At 42.1% G+C, this 25,492-nt stretch overlaps 1 protein-coding gene across 1 annotated transcript in view; it reads right to left on the reverse strand.

Annotated features, from left to right (window-relative positions):
* Window positions 1-25,492, reverse strand: part of TRPA1 (transient receptor potential cation channel subfamily A member 1) — a 140,461-nt gene that overhangs the window by 16,197 nt on the left and 98,772 nt on the right. The window contains exons 16-22 of the mRNA XM_082259330.1: window positions 25,164-25,223; window positions 24,979-25,077; window positions 20,061-20,131; window positions 18,334-18,499; window positions 14,592-14,681; window positions 8,853-9,028; window positions 6,942-7,071 (exon numbers count right to left, since the gene is read on the reverse strand). Of these exons, the coding sequence (XP_082115456.1) occupies window positions 6,942-7,071; window positions 8,853-9,028; window positions 14,592-14,681; window positions 18,334-18,499; window positions 20,061-20,131; window positions 24,979-25,077; window positions 25,164-25,223 (792 nt within the window). The remainder of the gene's footprint in view (window positions 1-6,941; window positions 7,072-8,852; window positions 9,029-14,591; window positions 14,682-18,333; window positions 18,500-20,060; window positions 20,132-24,978; window positions 25,078-25,163; window positions 25,224-25,492) is intronic.

Consider the following 25,492-nt stretch of genomic DNA (forward strand, 5'->3'; position numbering starts at 1 on the left):
TGATGTAGTGCGAGGGCCTGCCTGATTGGATACAGAGTGAATAAATAGATTGGCGGGCCCTCTTGTTCCATAGTTTTGGTAAATCTAAAGGCAATTGTACAGAGATTGTACAATCAGATGGTATAGTGTATGACATTCTTTATACCCCTAAAATTAACTAGTTGTACTTTCAATGGCATTAATTGTTAATGTTAACGACACAGCATACACACATTTTGGCACATGAAAAAATGGGTGACAAATGCAGCAAAATGCACAGTAAAAAACATGCAACTCGCTCCATGCCAAAATGTCCCATGAGTTGCTTTGCCATGTGTAGAACAGCCCACTGAAATCAACGGGCTACCTTATGTGCGTGTAGCTCCCTCCTAGGTAGGTGCTAGGCAAAGTAAAGTGTGACCTTATTCTGCTTATCAGGAAAAGCCTGATAGAAGGAGAGATGGCCCGCGGCAGTTGAGTCTCCTGCAGCTAGTGTGAGCAGTGAAGAGGAGACCGGGGTTGTCGATGTGGGGTCTCCAAGCTTCCAACACAAGTTCGGGTCAATTGAAGAGGGAATTGACAATTGAAAGTCTGAAGATGAGACAGAATGGGACTGGGGATCTGAGGCTGGAAGCAATCTGCCAGGCCCTGATACAGTGGAGGCACCTGACAGAGAGACCAATGAGTCTCTGGAGAGAGGGGAGATGGCCCAAAGTTTGGGGTTTTGTGAGGCCTATTCAAGTAGGGTCCCAGACTTAACCCCGCCCATGAACTATGCCTGGGCTCGGGATAAAAATGAGGCCTATAGCTCCCTCATCAGGCGTGAGGAGACCCCATTCTCTCTAGCTGGGAGAGGAAATAGGAAAACCCTCCCCAGATTTTCAAGAATGCAGCGGTGGCTGCAGTGCAAAATAGCAATGGAATACAGGTACGATTACACATAATCTCCCCGGCATCCTCCTTGGTGTGATGAAGAAACCTGAGACTTTCTCTTTGTTCCAAAGCCTTTTTGGGACTCAAACAGAGCAGATCTATGGGACAGTAAGGACTAGGGATCGACAGCTTATCGGAATCGGCCCTTGAGGTTACCGATATTGCCGATATTTAGGTAAAGTGCTGTACCAGAGTGATGCCTGCAGCTAGAGGCATCATGCCGATACCGGCGTCCATAGCCGACGGTTGGCTGTCTTGTAATGACAACCAATGCGGCTGAGAAGCCGATCGGATGTCATTACAAGGAGTTAGAGGGGACGTCTCCCCCCTCCCGCAGCATTCCGCGGCTCGCCCGGGTCTCCCGTCCCACCGTGAGACCCGGGCATCCTACCTCCACGGCCGCCGAAGAGAAGACCCGATAAAAGCCGCATTTGGCTCTGATCGGGTCTCCATGTAAAAAACCCGGAAGTGACATCACTTTTGGGTACTCGGCGTCAAATTAAAAAAACTGACAGCATTCAAAACTTGTCGTTTTGAATGCTTTTCAGTGCCAAGGAGGGTTTTGTGGTCTTTTAGACCCCCAGGTCCCTCCACTAGGAGTACCTGTGAAGAAAGAAAAATGTTTACATGTCCGAAAATATCGGCAGATATCGGCCAATACCGATATCCAATGACCATAATATCGGTATCGGCATTAAAAAAACGATATCGGTCGATCACTAGTAAAGACCCAATGGTACTACGGGCGGTCCATATATGTGGATTGGGTGGAAGTCCGCCACCCAGACGGATCTGGTCAGGTTTGGTCGGTCTGTGTTTTGGACAGTCAGGGAAACCTAGTAAGGGTCCCCCACTCGGAATATTAGATTTAAAAATGACTGTGTTTCAAGGAAAGAGAATGGCTGTCTAGCCTATATTAAGAGCATATACTGCTGAATCAAAATTTGCTGTTGGGACTTGTACCCCCTGTTCAACATCTTTGCAAGTTAACTGTTCTGCAGACCCCTTGGGCCATCAGGCCAGGGTCATGAAAGAGAGCATCTACTTTATGGATCTTTTTGGCCATCAGGCTGGGATCCCTGGATTGCAAATGTTGCACAGCTTTAGTGGAACTGTCTTTGGGCCAGTGGGCCATAACAAGACTATGCGGGTGGCTGCTACAGGAATGGGTGGTGCATCCAGGACGTCTGGTGGGGGTGCTCTTGTGCCAGAGGCCCCAAAGAAGACAGCCCTGACTTGGCAGGACTATAGATCACTCAGGCTCCAGTGACCTATCCTGTCTCAAGACAAGGAAGAGTGCTGGTGGACTGCTGCAAAGGAATGCTGCACTCACTCTTTCTATTGACTCTGCATTAGGTAGTTAGTGATAGGGCACAGACTCACCTATCAGGAGGATGTGGGATGTCGTGTCAAGATTAGCAGAGAAGTCAGGGAACGGGATGCGAAGGCCGCCTCTGTGGAGAGGGTCTTCTTATCCAAACTGCAGATAGCCAATGTCATTGTGAATATGTACAGTGTGCTTAACCCTTGCTTTCTCTTCTAGGACATCAAACCTTAGAAGTAGTCAGCTAGGATGTATGTATATATTTATTGATTTTTTCACCAAACGGAATTTGTTTGGTGGGGGGTGCCTTTTGATGCACCCCACTTGTAAATTTGTAAAGTAGATGAAAACTTACATTTTTGCACGTAATTTATTATCTGTACATTTGTTCTTTTCTCTTTTCCCCCTCTCCAAGTTAGTGGGATACTCCTGATTTTTGGTAGGATTTTTGTAGGGGGCGGCTGCCCAAGAGACAAGGGGACGTGGCTCATTTTGGTGGGGGGGTGAATGTAGCACTAGGCAATAGATGCAATTTCCGGCTCACGTTTGAAGCTTACGTCACTTCCGGTCTCGGTGGAACGCTAGCCGGGACCAGCGCAACCCGTGCAGTCACCGCTTGTCCGGAAGTCCTTTCTGCATAGGAGATTGTATCTTCACTGAAGGCTTGTTATCACTCCTGAAATGTGAGTTTTTTTTCTGCATTATTTAATAAAGCTTATGAAACGGGATTACACTATCTTGAGTTTTTCCCTCCTATGGTCCCACATTCTTTGGCTTATTGAGGAAAGATTGGGTATTGGAGTTCACAAGACTAGTCTCAATCTCAAAGGAAAAGAAAAGACCCACACCGGACTAAGTGCGTTTGACCCACATGCAATATTGCTAAGGGGTCCTGACAGTCTGGTAAGTGGAAGTATCCACGGGGAGTGGACCCCCTCACCATTGCACCTTATCTTTTTGGCACGGATTGTCATCAGTTTGTACAATAAAGAGCACTTAAGCACATTGCACCTTCACTGGCTACTTGCTTAAGGACTTTTTTGGGACTTTTTGGAACATTATTTATTTATTTATTAATTTATTCATATTTAAATTATTTATGCACCATTGTATGGTATATTGATTTGCCTTCTATCACGCATATGTATTTGCACTTGATTTCACAGCACTGTATGATTCAGATTAGGATGAATTATTGAATTTATTAATTTACTATTCATTTACTGTATTTTCTGGCGTATAAGACTACATTTGAACCTCAAAAAAATCCCCCAAAAAAAGGTAACCTAAGTATAAGTATTACCGGTAGATGTAATCTTTCAAGACGCTGGCTGTGTGAGAATCCTGTACCGGAATACTGTATGTACCGTAGCTTCGACTACATACAGTGTACCGCGCTGAGCCAATCAGGGAGAGCGATGTATCCTATTATTGAATGCAAAGCCTGCTCGGATTGGCGGGGTAACATCAGCCCGCCTCTCTGACTCTGCAGGGTTTGCATTCATAATTAGAATACATTGCTTACTGTGATTGGCTAAGCACGGTATACTGTATGTAGCCGAAGCTACGGTACATACGGTATACCGGTACAGGATTCCCGCACAGACAACGTCTTGAGATTATATCTACTGGTAATACTTAGGGTACCTTGGAGATATTATGAGAGATTACATGTATTACAGTACTAGAGTACCTTGGAGATCTATGAGAAATCTGTTTTTCAAGAGTGTTGCCTTGCTTTGGAAGGGGGGTAGTCTTATACGGCGAGTATAGCCCAAAACCTATGTTTTAACTTGAAAATTAGGGGGGTCGTCTTATACGCCGGAAAATCCGGTATTTGCAATATTGCACAGTTTTCAGACACGTACATAAGAATTTTGGCACCAGTCACTTTATATATTCCGATTTGTGATGTGTGTCCTTTTTTGTCATTTTTGTCATTTTTAATTACTTTTGAGAAGCAGCATTTTTGATTGAGGGTAAACATCATACATCCATAACGCAGTATTAGTACATACATTTTAGTCTAAAATACCAGTCAGCTACCTCAGGAAAGGAGTACTTTAGGAAGCTAAAAGGATTCTTTCACAGTTGAAGGTGAATTAAAGTAAGCGGTTTAGCCGTGACTAGCTCCACATAGCGTTAACCAGCGTCAGTCAGCATTAACCAGCGCTAATCAGCATTTTCAGAACAGTCCCTGCCTTTTTATGCATAGTTCAGTTGTTGGGAGTATCCCACTGATCCCTTCTCCTACCAAGGTTCCCAATAAAACCTAAAAACCAAAGAAACTGAACTGGTCCTTGTCTGAGGTAAAAACACTTGGAACCATGCCTGAATGTGCTACTGTTGCTAATGGTAACCCAGGGGAACCCACACTCAGCATCTCCCATGGGAGTAGTGCTACATGCGTCACAGAAAGAACTATCAAAAAATGTACATTCCCACTATTCTAGGTGTGGATGGGGTCTGAAAGTGAACTTGGTCTGTTTACACAAGAACAATGAGGCTCCATTCACATCTGTGCATTTCTAAACACATGGCAAACCGCACAGAAAATGTATACTTAGCCTTGCATTTCAGAAATACGCAACAAACGCAACAAAAGCAAAGTAAAAAATGCACTATGCTCCATTCTAAAAAAAGTTCTGGAGCTTCTTTGGGGCGATTGTTGTGCATAGGGCAGCTAATTCACATGTATGACAAGTGGAAATGCACCAAAACACGACCAAAAAATGCATTTGGGAATGCGAATTCCCGCTATGTGAAGATGTGAGCAGTGCCTGACAGCTGAGTGTCTCCATCTACTCCCTCCTATGTACTTGTATAAAGATGGCCATACACAATGCAATATGATTGTACAATCTCTGCACAATTTCCTTTAGATTTACTAGAACTACGGAAAAGGTGGACCCACCTGAACAATCTATCAATTTATATCAAATCAGGCAGGTCCTACCATAGCTCATGGTAGATCTAAAGGAGATTGCACATTTAAATTGTAATGTGTATGGTCATCTTAAAGGAAGAAGTAAGTGGTTGTATAGTACTGAGGGAGGTGTGGTCCAGACTAGTAATACACACCCTAGCACACCCTTTTCTGTGATACAAAAACACAGAGAATGATGGGAAGTGATGCAAGCAGAGAGCATTTTTTAAACCTCAGACAGAAACATTAAATTTCAAACCTTTTGTGGATGAGGCAAGTGAAAGATAAGAACATTGGGATGGCTGGGCCAGAAATTATATTACAAAAGAATTCTATTTATTATGAAAAGTACGATTCTGAAAAAGTGAACTTAACCTTTAAGCAACATTAGCAGCTGTACTTTCTATAGAGGGCACCACCTAAAACAGATCCCTATGTCAGGGCTCAAAATTTCAAGTCCTGAGCTACTAGCCAGGCCTTAAAGACTACTCACCACCAGTTGCCCCACCCAACCCCTACCCTATCCCACCCCTAATATTGCCCCAAACACACCCTCATAAATTATCTCATGAAATGACACTGTTAAATGTTTTATGCAGAATTAAGTTACAAAAAAAGAAATATTAACAACTTTACCAGTGCCCATCAATGCAGCCTATCAGTGCTCATCAATGACCATGCATGCAGCCTATCAGTGCAGCTTATCAGTGTTCATCAGTGCCGCCCCATCAGCGCCCATTAGTGCAGCCTCATCAGTGCTCATCAATGCAGCCTCACCAGTGCCCATCAATGTAGCCTGATAAGTGCCCATGAATGCAGCCTCACCAGTGCCCATCAATGTAGCTTGATAAGTGCCCATGAATGCAGCCTGATCAGTGCCCATCAATGCAGCCTCACCAGTGCCCATCATAGCAACCTCACTAGTGCCCATAAATGCAGCCTCGCTAGTGCCCATCAGCGCAGCCTGATCAGTGTCCATCAATGCAGCCTTACCAGTACCCATCAGCACAGCCTCATTAGTGCCCACAAATGCCCATCAATGCAGCCTCATCAGGGCTCATAAATTCCAATCAATTCAGCCTCATCAGTGCCCATGAGCGCAGCCTCACCAGTGCCCATAAATGCCCATCAATGCAGCCTCATCAGGGCCCATAATTGCCCATTAATGCATTCTCACTAGTGCCCATAAATGCAGCCTGATCAATACCCATCACTGCAGCCTCACCAGTGCCCATAAATGCAGCCTCACCAGTGCCCATAAATGCCCATCAGCGCAGCTTGACCAGTACCCATCAGCGCAGTCCCACCAATGTAGGGGAAGAGAGAGGGCAGGAACAGGAGAGCCAGGTTGGATCATCACACAGAGCGGGGATCCCCTGCTGTGACAGCTTTGATTTGAATTGCTTGGCACTCGCAGTCAAAAAAGTCCCACCTTCTGGATCAGCTCCTATGATAGACCTCACACTTTTTGTGACTGTGAGTGCTGGGAACACCCTGCAATTCAAATCAAAGCTGTCACAGCGGGCAATCCCCGTTCTGTGTGATGATCCGGCACTCTCCTGTTCCTGCCCTCTATATTCCCCTGGCTGATCGCTGGGAGAACTGCTCCCATTTAACCCCGCCTGCCAGCGGTGCTCAACCCCTCCCCAAGGCAGCCACTCAATCTTTTTCCACACACCAAATGTGAGCAGGCGAGCGAAAATGTTGAGACCTGTCTAAGTATAATATTAAACCACAGCAAATGTACACACATATTTATACATTAAAAATCATACAAACCTGGGGGTAGAGGAGTACAAAGAAACTCAGTCCAAATGCCAAGATTAAGAAAAAGAAGAGGACAACAATTCGTACTAATGTTCTCAGAATCTCCCAAAACATCACAATATAGATTCCATATGTTTCAAACCTGAAGTGAATAAAATAATACTGTTATGTAGAGTTATTGCACAGGTATTTCTTAGCCTCTTTAGAGCTGTTACCATAATATAGCAAAATTATGGCTGCTGGCTACCTGAGCCTTATGGGGCCCCAATATTCCACACTTCCATTTATTTGTTTCTAATATTTAAGGGGATGAGATGGTTCATATCACCTCTGGTTATCACTTTACAGCTACTGTATTTTGCTTAAGAGAATTAGAGGTTCTTCTCCAATACTGTCATCATACACAAATGACAGGAGGCTGACAAGGAAATTATCATTTTCTGTCTGTTTCTGCTAATTAAAGTGGAGTTCCACCCAAAATGGGGAAGCTTCACTTTTTAGCACCTCCACTGCCACATTTGGCACTTTTTGTGGGGGCGGGCACCTGGTTTTGACAAGTACCCTCTCCCACCTCAAGGTAAGATCGCCGATCTACGACATTTCCGGCCCCCCCTCCTTCCCCCCGCTGCCTTCTGGGACACACACAGGTCCCAGAAGACAGCAGGGCCATTCAGAAAGCGCAGGATGACTTGCACATGCACAGTAGGAAACCGCCTGTAGGAAACCAGCTTACTTACAATGCCAGCATCATCACCCAAAGGAAAATGAGGAATCAGCTTGGGGTGCCAACATCGCGGGACCCCTGGAAAGGTAAGTGTCCTTATATTTAAAGTCAGCAGCTACAGTATTTGTAGCTTCTAACTTTTAATTTATTTTTTTTTTTTTTCACAGACTGGAACAATTTTTTCAACCCCACCCTCATCAAGGCAAAACATTTTTATCTTGTGCCACTTCTGGTGCAGGTCCAATCAGTATTGTAACAGAATACTAATAACGTTTTTAGCAAGATAACCATAAATAACCTGCCCCTACTACAATAATATAGTTATACAAATACAAGAAATAAATTAAAGAACCCACATAAATCAGTCAGTATACAGCTGATACACATTCACCTCCAGCAAAGTAAATAATGTTTGGTTGCTTTGGGCTACTGCAGTTAGTCTTATTTATTGAAAAACCATGCAAGTGTTACACCTATCACAAGCTCTACTGTCAAAGTGATGCAGGAGATAAATGCCCTAAAGTAGAACTATATGCAAAACTTTTTTTCATTTTAGATCGAGCAAGGAAGGCTTATAACCCCTGTCAGGTTTTTTTTTTTTCCGCTATATATGTCCCATTGCGGAGATTTTCCTTCACTTCCTGTCCCAGAGCCAAACAGGAATTGAGAGAAAATCCCTTCACATTAAGGGAATTCCTTGGGGACCCCCAGGCCACCAGAACAAGCATCCCCATTGGAAGATTTACCCTCTATTTCTTTTCCTGGGGATAACCCAAAATTTAAGATTTTCTTTTACTTTCACTTTCAATGATAATGGTAAAAAGGACAAAAAGACAAGGTGAATCTCCTTAACTGGGGCACAGACAGCAATAAAAACTGAGCATTCTAATCCCTCTCTACTCAATCCAAAAATTTTTTTAAAAAAGTTATGCCTTTAGTTATACTTTAGGAACATTATTAAAGGTACCTAGAAACAGTATGTTTGTCATCAAATTTAGCGAGATCCGGTGAGGATTGTAATTTCTATGTGGAATTGTAGATCCTTCAACCTATACTTCCCATAGAAATAGGAGCTTGATGAATTGGGACATCTATTTATGGTGTAAAAGCTAGGATGGATCACTGGATTTATTCCATAAAGTACAGTAAACTGTATATCTCAAAGGAATTATAATGCATGCTGTTCAAATGTATTTTACCTCTGCAGATAAATTAGAAAGTTGACCCAAGATGCAAATACTGCAACCGCTCCAGCTTGCCATTGCCAGAAAGCTACGTGGGTAGACATCCTACATATAGATGACACAAATATGATGCTTGAAATATGTATTGTCCAGTCTACAACATTACTGCCGTCCAATAGATAGCCGAGTTTCTAAATTATAAGGATAAATATACCCAGTTAGTATTTATTTTTTATAGACAGATTTTATGCATGCCTCATGAAACTCCAAACATCTGAAAGACTATACCTTTATTCACCTCCTACAGACTCTACCGCAATCCCTTTAATAGATTTATGAGAAGCTCACACATTTGGGGACGGTTTAAACAATAATCCTTTAAAACCAGAATTTTTCATGCCATACCTGATTTTGAGGTCCCTAGAGCAGTGGTCCTCAACCCTGGCCTACAGGGCCCACTAACAGGCCAGGTTTGCAAGATAACTGAAATACATCCCAGGTGATATCATTTGCTGCTCAGTGATTGCAGTACTCTAGTCTGCATCTCCCCAAGGTAATACTTAAAATCTGGCCTGTTAGTGGGCCCTGAGGACCGGAGTTGAGGACCACTGCCCTAGAGCATCCAGAACACATTTCAGGGTAGCTAAAGTGTTAATAAACCTAAAGGATAAGTCCAGGCAAAACCTAACGAACTAAACCTGCTCTGTGCCACATTCTAACCCCCATAGTATGTCTATGGGTGACGTCACTTCCCTTTCATTTCTCAACTGTTGTCGGTCCTCTCCTGCACACAGCTTCTGTCACTGGAGACCGGACCTAATCGGGTGCAGAAAAGGTAAGTATAGCGATTTTTGCTTTACAGGGTTAGATAGATTAGGTTTAAAATGTGGCACAGAGCAGGTTTAGTGCTACTTGGGTTTTGCCTGGACTTATCCTTTAACAATGAACTTCTCTTATTTTCTCTCTTTTTCTGTTACATATACCATTGATTTTTTTTTTTTTTTGTTATATCTGTTCAAAAAGGAAAGACAATACCTGTTGATCCTGCTACAAATCCTGTCAGCTTATTTTGTTCTATTGCTCTGCTGATTGTTACAGCTTTCATCATGGAAGATTTCCTTTTTTATTCTCCCCCTAGCCTGAACAGTCATGGGTTTGCCACTTTAACTAATTTGATTTGTATTTTGTAGCCATGATACACTGCGTACTGTAGTAAATTCTGTATTTTTGTTATTCAAGAACATGTCTTGAGGCCTTATTGTCTTCTTCTTTCTTTTGCATTTGTACTGAAATTTTATTAAAAAATAATTGAGCAAGAACAAAGGTTGAGGGGGGGGGGGGGGGGGGTCATGGGTTAAATGTTCGTTTGCCTAGAGAGTTTGGGAATAGGGTGAAAAACGTAAGAGAAACTCCAGTCAAAAATTAAATTTTTCCTATTAATAGAATGTTAAATATATTTATCTTTGATATTATTCATTTCTGGCTAGCTGCTTGTGTAGCTTAGAACGTTTTATCTAAACTAGACAAACAGCTTCTTCCTGTTCTTCACCGACAACGCTATCTCCCTTTATCTGAATTTGCTAAGCTGTCTTTCACTTCCTGAAAAGGTTGTCAGTCTTTCTTAGACAGGCATGCCTAGACCTGCCCAGCCCCACCCAGCCCCGCCTCCATCCCTCCTATCCTTTACAGAAAATGATCTCATCCTGTCTTCTTAGCCTCATTTAGGCTAGCAGCTTTTCCGGAGAGAGAGGGGGAGAGGGGAAATGGGCACAATATATTAAAGGAATAAGGCACAAAGGAATATTTTTGAAAGCTTAGAAGGATACATATGGATTACTATTGCTCATTACATGTGAATAATGAGTTTTAGGCTCCATTTCCACTACTGCGACTTGTTCTGCGACTTTGGACACATAAAGTCGCATGACAAGTCACATCCGATTGATTTCAATGGCACCCTTTCCCATCTATGTGACTTTGAAAATCAGTGACTTTGAAAGGTGCCTGCACTACTATGATGTGACTTTGATCCAGAAAGTGTAAAGTTGGATCAAATCTGCACTCAAAGTCGCACAACTTCAGAGTTGCAGTAGTTTAAACATGGCCACTAGGCTAGAGTGTGACTTTAAAGTGCAACTTGTTGCGACTTAGTGCAGCTTTGATCCAACTTTACACTCTCTGGATCAAAGTCGCGTCGAAGCAGTGCAGGTACCTTTTCAAAGTAGCTGATTTTCAAAGTCGCATAGATGAGAACAGGTGCCATTAAAATCAATGGGCTGTGACTTGTCATGCTACTTTGTGTGTCCAAAGTCGCTTGAAAAGTCGCACTAGTGAAAACATAGTCTTAGTGTGGTTGCCTCGCCTGTACTATGATTATTGTAGACTGTGAGCTGAGGCCCCAGAGCACTTCCAGCTACTCTGACAGTTCCCCTCCCCTGTGTCCTGTGTTAGTTATTTCTTCATTTTCTCATGAATTAGGATGTACAATGCATCCTTACTAATGAGAGAACACTGGGTGGGAACCTATGATCAGCTCCTCCCATTCTGTATACACCCACTGGCTACACAGGAACAGTGTCCCTCCCTGGAAGTGATGTCACTGGCTTTCAGTAACCACACCCACTTGCTGCTTTTGGACTCAGCAGGAAGAGGAATTGAAGTCATGTGACAGGACCCAAAACTGCAGAATTCAGGTAGAAAAACTGGGATTTTTTCATTTTGACACATAAGGCTGAACTCCGCTCACATTAATGATTGCAGGGGAGAATTTAAGGTCTTAGGCTGTAATTCTGCCTTATTTTGTTTTCTCAGGAATCCTCCTCTCTGTGAGACTGATATCTCTAAGCCTCTCACCCTACTACTGGTTGCTGCTCTTTGTTATCATCACTTACAATGCAGGACCAGCAGTCATGCATTGTACATGATGGTGACTAAGGCTCGCCTGAATTCCAGAGCGTTGGACAGCAGAGGAAAGCACCGGCTGCCAGTAGAATAAGGTAAAAGAAATAAGGTAAATATTTGTACTTATTATTTCCTAGCCAAATGAGCATTTAACCCAGATAGGGCAGTGGGGAACTCACAGTATGGGTAAATGTAACAGCAGTGTGGATCTGAGATTCAACTTTTCCCATAAAGAAAACTTTTAATGCATGAGGTATTGACCTGGGTGTATAGGCTAAAAGTGGTTTTATAGGTGTACGTTTTTTTTTTACCTTAAAGAGGAGCGCCAGGCTGTAAAAAATTAAAAGTCAGAAGCTACAAATACTGGAGCTGCTGACTTTTAATATAAGGACACTTACCTGTCCAGGTATTCTGTGATGTTGGCACCCCTAGCCAATTCGTCCATCAGCTCTGGGTGCAGACGCCAGCATCTGTAGTAAGGCAAACAGGTAGTGAAGCTTTGTGACTTCACAACCCGTTTCTTACTGCGCCTGCACAAGTTGCGCTGCACTTTCTGAATGGCCCTGCCATCTTTTGGGACCTCTGTGTGTCCCAGAGGCAACGGGGTGGGGGGGGGAGGGGAGGAGGGGCTGTAAATGAGGTAGATCACCATGCAACCTTACCAGGAAGTGGAAGTGGGTACCTGTCAAAACCAAGTTTCCGCTTCCCCCCAATAAGTACCAAATGTGGTAGTGGAGGGGGTGAAGGTGCGAACAAGAAGAGCACCACTTAAAAAAAAAAACCTCTATGTTCAGGATCCTCCCAGCCAGTCCTTATACTTACCTGAGCGTGATCTCAAGACTGCCCTGTACACAAGAGTTCTCCTCTCTCTCCCTCCTCACAGAACAGATTAATAGCAGTGGGAGCCTTTGCTGTTAATCAAATTCTGTGACGAGGGAGTGGGGGGGGGGGGCAGGGTCGAGTAGCGCTGTCTGTGTCTATAGATGCAGGCAGTGTAGCTTGGGATCGATCTTGCACAAATGTTCCCATAAGAAACCACTTCCTTTGGAGGCACTTGCCAAACAGGCGGAGCCAGGAGAACCAGTGGCGACCCCAGAAGGATCGATGCTGCTCTGTGAAAAACCATTGCACAGAGCAGGTAAGTATGACATGTTTTTTATTTTAAATAAAAAAAAAAAGTAGGTTTACAATCACATTAAAGTGATATTAAAAGAAATAATTAAAAAAAAATAACAAACAGGTTATATTTACCTGCTCTGTGCAATACTCTCCCTTTTGGGTCCCCCACCAGTGGTCCTGGCTCCTCCCCCCTGCTGAGTGCCCCAATAGCAAGCTTCTTGCTATTGGGGCATTTAAGCAGACTCACTCCTGAGCCACTCTCTGGTGAATGGACATTGTCCATTCACACACAGAATGCACCTTCGGCCCCACCTATTACTCTGTCCTCATTAGCTCTCGCTGTTGTGTGAGCCAATAAGGAGAGAGAGACCCGGGAGAGTCTCTGCTCTCATATACATCGCTGGATCGAGATAGGGCTCAGTTAAATATAAGAGGGGGCTGCACCCAGAAAGTTTTTTAACCTATTGCATACAATACATTAAGGTAAAAATCCTTGAGCCTTTAGAACCACTTTAAGCATAGAGTGTATGTATACCCAAAATCTTTTTTATGATTTGACTACATCAGGTAAGGATTACACGCTCTGTCAGGCTTTCAGGCACTTTATATGCTTGCTCCCAGTTCATGAAAGGAGCTGCCATGAACTGGTGGATGGCACCATCATACATTTACCAGCTAACCTTGGTGTTGTGATCATTTTTTCCATTATTCACCTAAGCAACAGGCATCATAGGTGGCATCACAATTCCAAGTTAAACTCTTTTTTTTGTTTTGGATAGAGGACATTTTTTTTTATTTTATGAAAGTCTAATTTCATTATTTGCTCAGCTACACAGATGTGTGCCTGTTCCTTAACAGGTGTTTCCTATGATGTTCCTGGAGGTGCTAGAGGAGACTTAGAGAATGGCCCTGAAGGGAAGAGAGTGGTGCCTGGTGGCCATGATTCATTGCATCAATTCTGATATGATTGAGATCCATTGAGATCCAAGGGTTTTAGTATCTGGTGAGAGTCCATTTGTGTGTGTAGTGCTTCACAGTGGTGAAGTGGATTGTCAGGAAGATTTATGCACCTTTATTTGTTTCACTGGTTATTGGAACTGCTACACATTCATTTCATGCAAGCATATCCTTATATCCTTATATGTATGATCTTGTTATAACTACTATACTATGGAAATCACCTTTTCTGTATATGCTATGGATATGCTCTTTTCTACAATACTTCTTCAAGTGACCTGGCACACGGATGGATTTAGAAGCTGGACCCTAGAGAAGGAGAGAGACATCTGGTGGCCGTACTTTTATTTACATCATGTGTGATATGACCCACAGATTTCTAAGTGTGCTGCACGGAGGTGATGTCCAGTGCTTGGAGGAAATACCTAAATTGATAAAACTTTTAGTTTATGTGCACTATATTATGTACAGAAGGCCTTTACAAAACAAGTTAGTTTGCTTCTAAGGTACATGTTATGTTCTTTATTTTTGTGGGATCACTGTTTTGATAAAGCACTGTTTTTTATTAAAACGTTTTTTCTTTAGTTTTGGATAGTTTGGGAAAGGGTTAGCACTTTTGTCAGGTTTTCAATATTGTCTGTGACTCCACTGAAAGAATAACCTTTTTTTCCTGTCTAGGCAACGGGTGTCGGATACAGTAGGATAAAGAGCAGGAATCTCTAAAACAGAAACATTTTGTCTTTCATTACATCTACTGCTTCTAATATTATTATTTACCTGCTGGCACATCTGTATAATCTCCTTTAACATCCCAAAAACGCTCATAAACATTACAATGCTCATACAAATGCGTGTGAAATAGCAATCCTGCAAAAAAGCACAGAGAAAGTAGCAATTACAACTCACAACACAACTTCTACAAAGATAAGTGGCATCAAAAATTCCTGTGGAATTCCATAATTCATGAAAATCCCTTATTTAACTAGGGCAGTGATGGCGAACCTTTTTGAGCCCAAGTGTCCAAACTGCAACACAAAACCAACATATTTATTTCAAAGTGCCAACATCCATCGCCATGCAGAACATTGTCATGCAGCACATCGCACATCTGGTCCCCCCTCTGCAGCTCAACACCCCCTCTGCTGCGGTAGGACAGTGGTGCCACAATTGCAATAATTACAGTGTAATTGCCATCTACAGTAATAAAGATGTTTTGTGAAGTCTCCCTGTAACAGAGACCTTAGAATTCCTGGTAGAAGTTTGTATTGTTACAGCCCGTCATGCTCCCTCTGCCCACACACACCTCTCCATCTATCACCATAGCGCAGAACAGGGTCACGTGGCACGGCTTATCATTGGCAGCTCCGAACCTCATCTCTGAACTTTCCCCCAAATGGAACAAAGCAGCTGCACAAAGGCAACCCCCAGGCAAACAAACACCCACTTCTCCTCCCACGCCAGTCGATTGGCTGTACATTCCCTGGCAGAGGGAGGTAATTGGCTGCCCTTCTGCCGGGCCGTGAGGCAGTCCTGCAGAATATTCTCCAAAGAGTTGTGCGCTGAGGCAAAGTGCTGTGTGTAATATGGAGGGGGCAGGCAGTGCTGGGACAGTGCCTGGACGCTTTGTCACCCTAGTGAAGTGTGAGGAGCCTGTGTGTGCCCGGAGCTGCTCTTAAGACTATAGCTTGCGTGCCCACAGAGAGGGTTCTGCGTGCCAGCTGTGGCACGTGTGCCATGGGTTCGCCATCACTGAACTAGGGTTTCTGCATGTAGTAATGAAGTGCAGGTATACAAAAATAACAAGTAACACAGTAGCACAGTAACAAAAAGCCAGCAAATAATAAAAATAATCACAGAATGAATTCTTTTCTACTCCATTTTTTTTATAAAATAAATAAGTATTAATACATAACAGAAATGATAAAATGCTACTAATACAGCATCATGGTTGCAGATTTAGTAAATATGACATATATAATGACTATAGGCTGGCTAATGCTGTTATGGCATATGTTTGATCAGTCCGAAATTCCAAAATATATTTTATTAAAACTTGCTTACTAAATACCCTTAGATACTTAATTGATATACTCAATACATGTAAAATTTGTTTTACCATGATTTATAGTTCTCCATATATTTGTACTTTCAGATAAGCAGAAAAGTGATGGAGAGGAGAACAACATCCAAAGATGTGATAAATTAGGCTCATTCTTGTCATTTTAAAATAAACTGGCATATCTGCTGGTAGAGGATCAATGAGGCAAGCAGGTACAGATAACTGCACAGCAGAAACATGTGCACAGCAGAAACATGTCCAAGCTATATTGCTATATTTATTATTAAGAAGAGCCAAGTTTGGTTGTCAGCATGACATGGAGTCAGAAACCTCTTATAAACCATCAGAGAGAACGTGCTCATGCACAGATGCATGAGAATGTGCACACAACGGTGTTCACATGGATGCATAGGCACATCTATCACAGATTCTGGTGCTTAGTAGACTATTTAAACCTGGGGCATGCATGGGATCATTGCTGGATGGTCTTCCAGACTGTATCCCTGTCATCTTTGATCCTGAATCCTGTTTGACTCTGATATTGAGCCGGATTTCATCTGACTTGCTTCTGGACTACCTCTGCTCATTTATGTCTGCTGGCTACCTTTATTACCGACCTTGGCCTAGACTCTTGACCAAGATTCTGCCTACCATTTCTGTACCTCGTTGACTGCACGTTGACAACCTCTGCTCATTTCTGACCATGATTATGTTTGTGATTTGGTGCCTTCTTTCCCGCCAATTACCAATCTCAACTTGTGACTCAGCTCTGCTCTCTACTGGTATGGGTGAAGTTGGAATGCCTTCATTGCTGTTGTCCACGGTAGTAAACTGTAACATTTAAAAAAAAAAAAAAAATCCCCTGCAAGGCAAAGGCATAATGTGCTAGTATGCATCACATACTAGCACTATATGAAAAACATACCTAAGAGCAAAGTCCTCAAGTCCTCCAGTGGTGTACTGTCACCGCTCACAGGGCTTGCATCTTCCTCTGTCTGTTTGAGGGGCAAGGGCCACAATGGCGTCATTCCGGCACATGCGCATGGGAGCCCTGTATGCCCTGTATGCCAGACCTTCAGAGCACATATACAGTTCAGCTGTGCTGGGCTTTGAATAAAGACTACCATAGGAGAAGGAAGCTAGACACAAGGGGGGAGGGGGGATCTCAGTGTAGCTGGAAGTACTCGGGGGTCTCAGCTCACCATCTACAATGATCATAGTACAGGCAACCACACCAAGTCTACGTTTCCACTAGTGCAACTTGTCATGCAACTTTGGACACACAAAGTCGCATGTCAAGTCACAGCCTGTTGATTTCAATGGCACCCGTTCTAATCGATGTGACTTTGAAAATCAGCTACGTTGAAAAGGTATCTGCACTACTTTGTTGCAACTTTTGATGCAACTTTGATCCAGAGAGTGTAGAGTTGGATCAAAGTTGCACTCCAAAGTCACACTGTAGCCTATTGGCTGCATTTTCACTAGTGCGACTCTTGAGTTGTGGGATTTAGAGTGCGACTTTGAGTGCAGCTTTGATCCAACTTTACACTCTCTGGATCAAGTTGCATCAAAAGTTGCAATAAAGTAGTGCAGGTACCTTTTCAAAGTCGCTGATTTTCAAAGTCACATAGATGGGAACAGGTGCCATTGAAATAAATGGGTGGTGACTTGTCATGCGACTTTGTGTCAAAAGTCACCCTAGTGGAAACTGAGCCTAAAACTCATTACTCACATGTAATGAGCAACAGAAATCGATCTGTATCCTTCTAAACTTTCAAAAATTTTCCTTTGTATCTTATTTTTTTCATATATTGCGCTGGTCACGTGACCCCTCTCTCTCTCCCTCTCCCTCTCCCTCTCCCTCTCCCTCTCTCTCTCTCTCTCTCTGATAGCCTAAATGAGGTCATGAAGTCAGGAGGAGATCATGTTCTGTGAAAGATAGGAGGGATGGGGCGGGGCTGGGCAGGTCTAGGCATCCCTGTCTAAGAAAGATTGACAACCTTTTCAGGAAGTGAAAGTAAGCTTAGCAAATTCAGGGAGATAGCTTTGTCGGTGAAGAATAGGAAGAAGCTGATTGTCTAGTTTAGATAAGATTTACTAAGCTACACAAGCACCTAGCCAGAAAATGACAAAGATAAAGATATTTACACATACTTTTAATAGGAAAAAAATTCATTTTTGGCTGGAGTTTCCTTTTACATTTAAATGCTGCCTCTGCATGTATTTTCTTTTTATAAGTTCCAAGAAAGAACAAATCTTGTTATTCCTATAATAAAGTCATTTCAACTTTGATGTCTAGTGTTTGGTTATTTTCCATAACATGAGAATTGGTATGTAGCGAAAAGTCATAAATAGTTGAAAAGTATCAAAATCCAATGCAGGTGTTATAAACAATATAGTGTAAGGCCCTAGCTAAGCAATTCATTATATTTATATTGTTCGTTTAAAGCCATGAAATACCTCGAGTTGTAATGGTTCAGGTTCTGAATTTGAAGTTGAATTTAGAGTCGAGTTATTTGAAGGGTTCCGAGGTACCGAAGCGCTCATTATGAGCAGAGTGAGGGGAATAAGTCCCAGTGAGTAGATTGAAAGGTTAATTAGATGTGCCTTAAATCCATAGGCCCTCCTAAAACACAAAAAGTAAAAAAATAATGAGCGGAGTTATAATACAAATTGACTAGAACTGCTTGGCCTGTGCCAATAGGATCGAGTGGGGGTAAAAAATAAATCCTTCCCACTGTGTCTTTATATTCCCCCACAGTCCGAACACACTGATCTGCACTGCAGCCCATTGGCTATATGCACTGATCGAGTGGAGATTTTCAACAAGCCCCATTCATGGAAAATCAATCAAAAAATTTACTTATCATGAACAGGAACTGCCATGCATTTAGCTTTAGGACAGAAAGCAAAGGGAAATCTCCCCAAAGGGACAAAGAAAACAAAAAAACAAACCTGGCAAAGACTTTAAACATTCCCAACTCTTTTCAAAGTTAAAAAAATTGACTTTGGATATACAGTTACCACCCACTGCAGTTTTACTGTGGCAGGCAGCCCCTCCTGCGTGAACCAACGTAGTACTACCCCCCCCCCACTCTGCAGCAGGGATGCTGATGCATGGGGCCGGCGCCTGCGATCGCTCCCTGCTGAGAGTGAAGGATGGGCAGCTGTTGGAAACACAGCTGACCGTTCTTCTCTCTGGAATGATCACAGAGCGCCTGTGATCCTTCTATATAGGATCACAGGTCTCTGTGATCATTTTAAAAGCCCATCCCCCATACAGTTAGAAACACTCCCCTAGGCTTACATTTACCCCTTGATCACCCACTAGGTTAAACCCTTCCCTGCCAGTGTCATTATTACAGTAACAGTGCATATTTTTAGCACTGATTACTGTAGTAATGTCACTGGTCCCCCCAAAAGAGTCAAAAATATCAGTTAGGAGTCCGATCTGTCCGCCGCAATGTCGTAGTCTGGATAAGAATCGCCGCTATTACTACTAAAAAATAAATAAAAATGATATAAATCTTTACCCTAGCTTGTAGATGTGATAACTTTTGCGCCAAACCAATCAAAATACGCTTATTGTGATTTTTTGTTACCCAACATGTGTAGCAGAATACAAATTGGCCTAAAATGATGAAAATTTTGATGTTTTAATTTTTTTTGGGAATGTTATATAGCAGAATGTGAAAACTATTTTTTTTTTTTTAGAATTGTCGCTCTTTTTTTGTTTATAGCTCAAAAAAAAAAAAAAAAAAATGAAGTGATGAGTGATCAAATACCACCAAAAGAAAGCACTATTTGTGGGAAAAAAAGGACATCAATTTTATTTGGGTGCAGCGCCGCATGACCGCGAAATTTTCCGTTAAAATAACACAGTGCCGATTCACAAAAAATGGCCTGGTCATTAAGGGGGCAAATCCTTCCGGTCTAGAAGTGGTTAAAGTCAACCTTTCATCAAAACATGCATGTTCTGATGATTGTGCACTGTTTTGTTTTAACCATTTATCCCTGAATAAGGAGGAGGTATGAAAAAAAAGCCAGGAAACACATTAATTATCTATTACAAACAAAGATTTTATCATATCTATGTGTGCTACTGATCTGTTTTTTTGAATGCTCCATCATTTATATGATATAGTTTCATAAAACAACCATTACTATATTACCTGTATTATACTTACCATTTCATAGTTAAATATTCTTTACAAACTGGATGGGAAAGGAGTTCGACACGGTTGTGTTGCACCATGGCCTATAAAAAAAAAAAAAAAAAAAAAAAAACAGCATAAAAAATGGAAAGTGGAAAAGTAGCTTGGGTTCCCTTGGGATACCTGTTATATCTTTGCTATTTTGGGCAGTTTTTTATGACTGTCAGCTGATAACTGATGTATATTAGATTGTATGGTGTATGTTCTTTTATTGCCTTGATACATTGAAGACTGCTTTTCTTGAAAAAAGAATTTGAAAAAAAAAAGAAAAGTACAATTGCAACATACAGTATATTGTGTGCCAATAACCCTTGCCATTTAGATAAAGCTTTTATTTAGATAAAACTTAGAGAAGTTAACAATGGTCCTTTAAAGCAGAGTTCCGGCCTCAAAAACCACTTTGGGCCATCCGCTTGCTGACAATCACCTGAAAAAGAAATGGATAGTCCCGATTTTTTTTTTGGTCACTTACCTTGTTATTGAAGAAAATATACTTACCTTTCTTCCACTTCCTCCCTCTGCAGCCTCGGCCCACACCGTCTCTTCCTGCTTGCATTGACTCCTGGGAGCTGAACGTCATCGCTCCCAGGAATCAATGCACCTGCACCGGCCCCCGCTTGTCAGTTCCGGTGCAGGCGTGTCATTCCCTGCTAAACAGCTTCTGGGCATGCCCAGAAGCTGTGCAGGGATGACGCGCCTGCCCCGGAAGTGACGAGTGGGGCCGGTGCAGGGCATTCTGGGACCAAAGAGGACACGGAAGAGGACACCGAAGAGGGCGCGCTGGCTTCAGCTGCCCACACCTGAGATGGCAGCGCTGGACAAGACATTTTCAAGGTAAGTATTTCTTCTAAAAGGTAAGTGCAACGTGGGACAGTTCAGAGGCTATCCATTATGAAATGCACTAGCCCTGACTGTCCTATTTCTATCTAAAAAATGTTTCCGAGGCCGGAACTCCGCTTTAAGTAGATGTTCCCCTAAGCCCAAAATTCTGAGTACCCTTGTAGATATCAACTTTCCAGCTCTGAAGACAAATGACAGGTTTGCTTTCATTCATTGTTTTACAGACTGGTGTCCACCTAGCCACTTCTGGAAACATCAGATGTGAAGGATAAGGTCTAAGGTCAGTGCTGTGTTCAATTGAAAGATTTGTTTAACACTATTGAATACACGCAATATAAGTTGAAGAAAAAGTCTGCAAGATATTATAATATTTAGATCTAAACTAACTATAACTGTACAGCACTGTACACAAATTAGAGCATATGAACTATCTAAATTAATATATAAATGCAACTAATAAAAAATACATTATTTAATAAGTAACTAAATCATAAAAGTAAGTAATTGATCAGGAGGTACATAAACATATCTACGAGTAATAACATTCAGAAATGCAATGCAATGCACAAAGTTATGTTGAAAGACCCTCCCATGAAAAATCCCCTGCTGGCTCATGTATTATGTGTCTATAGAAGGCACTGCCGTGAACATATACATCAGTTTCCAGTACCTCTATTGATTCTGTGTCCATTGTTGGATCAGATTGCACAGCTTATAATGGCTAATAGCATTCATGGTGCCATGTATATGGACAACAGGGGGGCTTTTGAGATTATTGTAGGCCAGGAATAGATACTGAATGTTAAATCCAGATAGAAAAGCACCAAAAGCAAATGCAGGCATACTGCCTCTTCATTAATTCATTTTGGATATTGACCTGCAGGTCTCTTGTAAGATATGATCATGGTTTGTTTTTAGCGAATCCAAGTATTTTTTCATCTCTTTTATCCATTTACAATTTTACATGCAGTTTTTACCCTAAAAATTCACTAGACCTCCAATAATTAAGTTACCTTAAGCAGCAGCTAGTGTTAACCATAGATCGCTATCACTCTATCAGGATTTTTTTCCACAACTGTTTGTCTTTAAAGTCACATAAAACCTAACTTATGTGCCCTCAATTGTTTCTAAAATATCAAGCACGCCATCTCCTGTTTTCGGGCTTATTTTTTTCCCTGTGCAAGCTCCCTATGCACCACTGATGTACCTCAATGCTACTATTGTAGAGCAAGCAAGCCATTATTTCTGGTCACATGCCCTGCTCTATATGAACTACAATTTCCACAGAGCTGGATAGGTCTACAGGTAGATGTGTACTACATCCCAAAGGTGAGCAGGATTGATCCTACACTTGAAAAAAGAGCGCGCATTCCCATTGTGAGCTTGGCGCATGTTCTGAAACGCGTCGTGTCATTTCCTAGCTCCGGTGACGTCACACAGTGTACGCTGCATTCCAGTCTGGTTCCCGGACATCAGCTGAACCTGGAAGACGCCAGGCTGGCCTTTCTGTCTTCCGGCTCCATCTCTTCGGCTGCCACCATCTTTCTCCCCAGGACACTTGGACTTTACAGCCTACCTCCATGGACCACTGGAGTATCTTTAAGCCTGTGACCTTTTCCTAATGTGAGTTACTTATATTGTGTGCTCCCTTTTGAATAAACCAATACTGCACTTAGAGGCGCTCTGTGTGTCTCCTTATCTGCTCTTATCCACAGAACTGACTTCCCTGTGTCTCAGAGCCAGCCCTTATTGCAGTCTTCATACATCTACCCTAAACAGCACATTGACTAATTTTGGGACTTCTGCTCAATATTAAGGACTTGAATATTTTTTTAATCTTTTCATGTATATGTATGATTTTTATGTTGCACTTTTATGATTTGTATCAGCTTCCCACTATCATCTCATTGGCTGATTATACATCGCTATTGATCCCACTAGACCCCTGGATAGAGTTACCCCGCTTGCTTTTTCCTCTACCCATGTTTACATACGCAAAGAGGGCAAGGAGAACAAACCTAGCCACCCTAGAACAGAACGTCTGAGAATAGCAGAAAAAACGTTTGTATTTGAGATATAAATCAAAGCAAAAGAGAGAGATAGAATGGAAATTCGACTTATATACAGTATATATAAATTAGATTTATTTAGTTTATTTTAAAAATGTTAGTTTAGTGTCACTTTCAGCCCCGGTTCACATTTGTGCGAGTGCCGGGTTCGCATGTAATGTCGGAGCGCACTGCTCCGACATTAAATGCGATCAGCTGTGCGGTGCGAGTTTAGCCATACAGTTTGTATGGCTAAATTCGCATCGCACCCGGAGCAAACATGCACAGGAGGCATTTTTGCAGCCGCATCAGGATCGGATCGCACAGCGGTTCACACTTGTGCGATCCCATCCTGTGCGAACTGCACGATCGCACTGCGTTATGCGATCAAACTGGGGGTGTCGTTAAGATTACATTGACACCCCCAGCGTATTGCAAATGGCAGTGTGAACTGCCGGGGGTGCGTGTGCGATGCGGGAACAGGCTGCGAATTCGCAGCCTTCCCGCATCGCATAAATGTGAACCGAGCATAAGGGGTATGTATACTATAGCTCTGTATAAATGTTGAGTAGTAATATAATGCTTTTACCAATAGCAACCAATTCTATATGTGATTTAACTGTTTTATTCTAGAATTACGATGGTGTTCACTTGCTGAGAGCTTTTGGCTTTTTTTTTAGTATACTACTATTGCTAATGATGATTTTTGCAAGTGCATAGAAACAATGCATTAATGTAATTCTGTAATAAGAGAAATAATGATGCTGCCATTACTTACATCTTATAAGGTACTAAAATATACTAATTAGGACAGGAGCCGGGAAACTAGCACTAGAGGAGGTCAGGAATTGCAGCCTGCACATTTCTCGTAACACGGGTTTCTGTAAGAGGATGTGTGCATATCAGATAATAGGCTGCCATGGCATAATTTCAATTCATCCAAGAAATAAAGTCTTACCACATTTAATGGACTTTTATTAAATGGACTGAATTTATTAACTGAATAGAGACAGTTCACCCAGCACTCATAACACTTGCATTATACACTGATCAGCCATAGCATTATGACCACCCACATAATATTGAGTTGTTTCCCCTTTTGTCATCAAAACAGACTTGACCCGTTGAGCCATGGACTCCACTAGGCCTCTAAAGATATGCTGTGGTATCTGGAACCAAACCATCAGTAGCAGATTCTTTAAGTTCTGTAAGTTATGAGGTGGGGCCTCCATGAACCAGACTTGTTTTTCCATTTTTTCAGGGCGCATTATCCTGCTGAAAAAGTCCACTGCCATCAGGGAATACCATTTCCATGGAGAGGTGTTCTTGGTAAGCAACAATATTTCGGTAGGTGGTACATGTTAAGTATTATCCACATGAATGGCGGGACCCAAGATTTCCCAGTAGAACATTGCCCAAAGCATCACACGGCCTCTGCCGGCTTGCCTTCTTCTCATAGTGCATTCTGGTTCCCCAGGTAAGCGATGCACATGCACCCAACCATTCACATAATGTAAAAGAAAACATTATTCATCAGGCCAGGCCACCTACTTCCATTGCTCCGTTGTCCAGTTTTGTTGCTCGTGTGCCCATTGTACGCACTTTTGGTTGTGGATACAGTTCACCATTGACATCCTGACTGGTCTGTGACTGTGCAGCCCCATACACAACAAACTGTCTATTTTCTCTGTTTTCAACACATCAACTTCAGAGACAGCATGTTTACTTGCTGCCTAATATATCCCACAACCTTCAGATGCCATTGTAATAAAATAATCAATGTTATCTACTTAACTTGTCACTAATCATAAAGTTATGGCTGTTCGGTGAACATCTGGTCTATGTCTAGCCCTCCCCTGACACCAATCCCAATTCTGCCTATATATCTCTCCTGTACTAAGCACTCTTTTCCTAGTAGTTTTATAGATCCAGATATCATGTTCAGACCCTGCAATGTTAATATATGTAATTTGCTATTATAGTGCATCAACACAACAGCTTACATTTAACGTGGTCAGAGGCTCATATACAACACTTTTTGTCCTCTCGCTTGCCTTCTTGAACTGCAGGGGACATTGTAGATATCGGAAGTTGTATTCAATCTAATAAAAAATAAATAATGAAATTTAAATATTACAAACTATCAAGGGATATGGTACAGTGTCATATACAGTATTATGTAACTTACAAAGAAATTTGGACTATTCTTGTCTCCAGATGATTCGGTCATACATCTGTCTAAGAGAAACTGAAAAGTAAACAAATGAATAGATTACTTTTTATTATTATTAATATACTGGATTTATATAGCGCCAGCAGTTTGCACAGTGCTTAACAACATGAGGACAGACAGTACAGTTACAATATAATTTAATACAGGAGGAACCAAAGGGCCCTACTCATTACAGCGTACAATCTAGTAGGGAGGGTCAAGTGATACAAAAGGTAATAGCTGTGGAAGATGGAACTGATGGAGAAAATAAAAGTACAATTGTTAAGTGGGGGCCGGATAGGCTT

The sequence above is a fragment of the Pelophylax lessonae genome, assembly GCF_965119305.1.
Source record: "Pelophylax lessonae genome assembly, chromosome: 5".
In the NCBI taxonomy this organism is placed as follows: domain Eukaryota; kingdom Metazoa; phylum Chordata; class Amphibia; order Anura; family Ranidae; genus Pelophylax; species Pelophylax lessonae.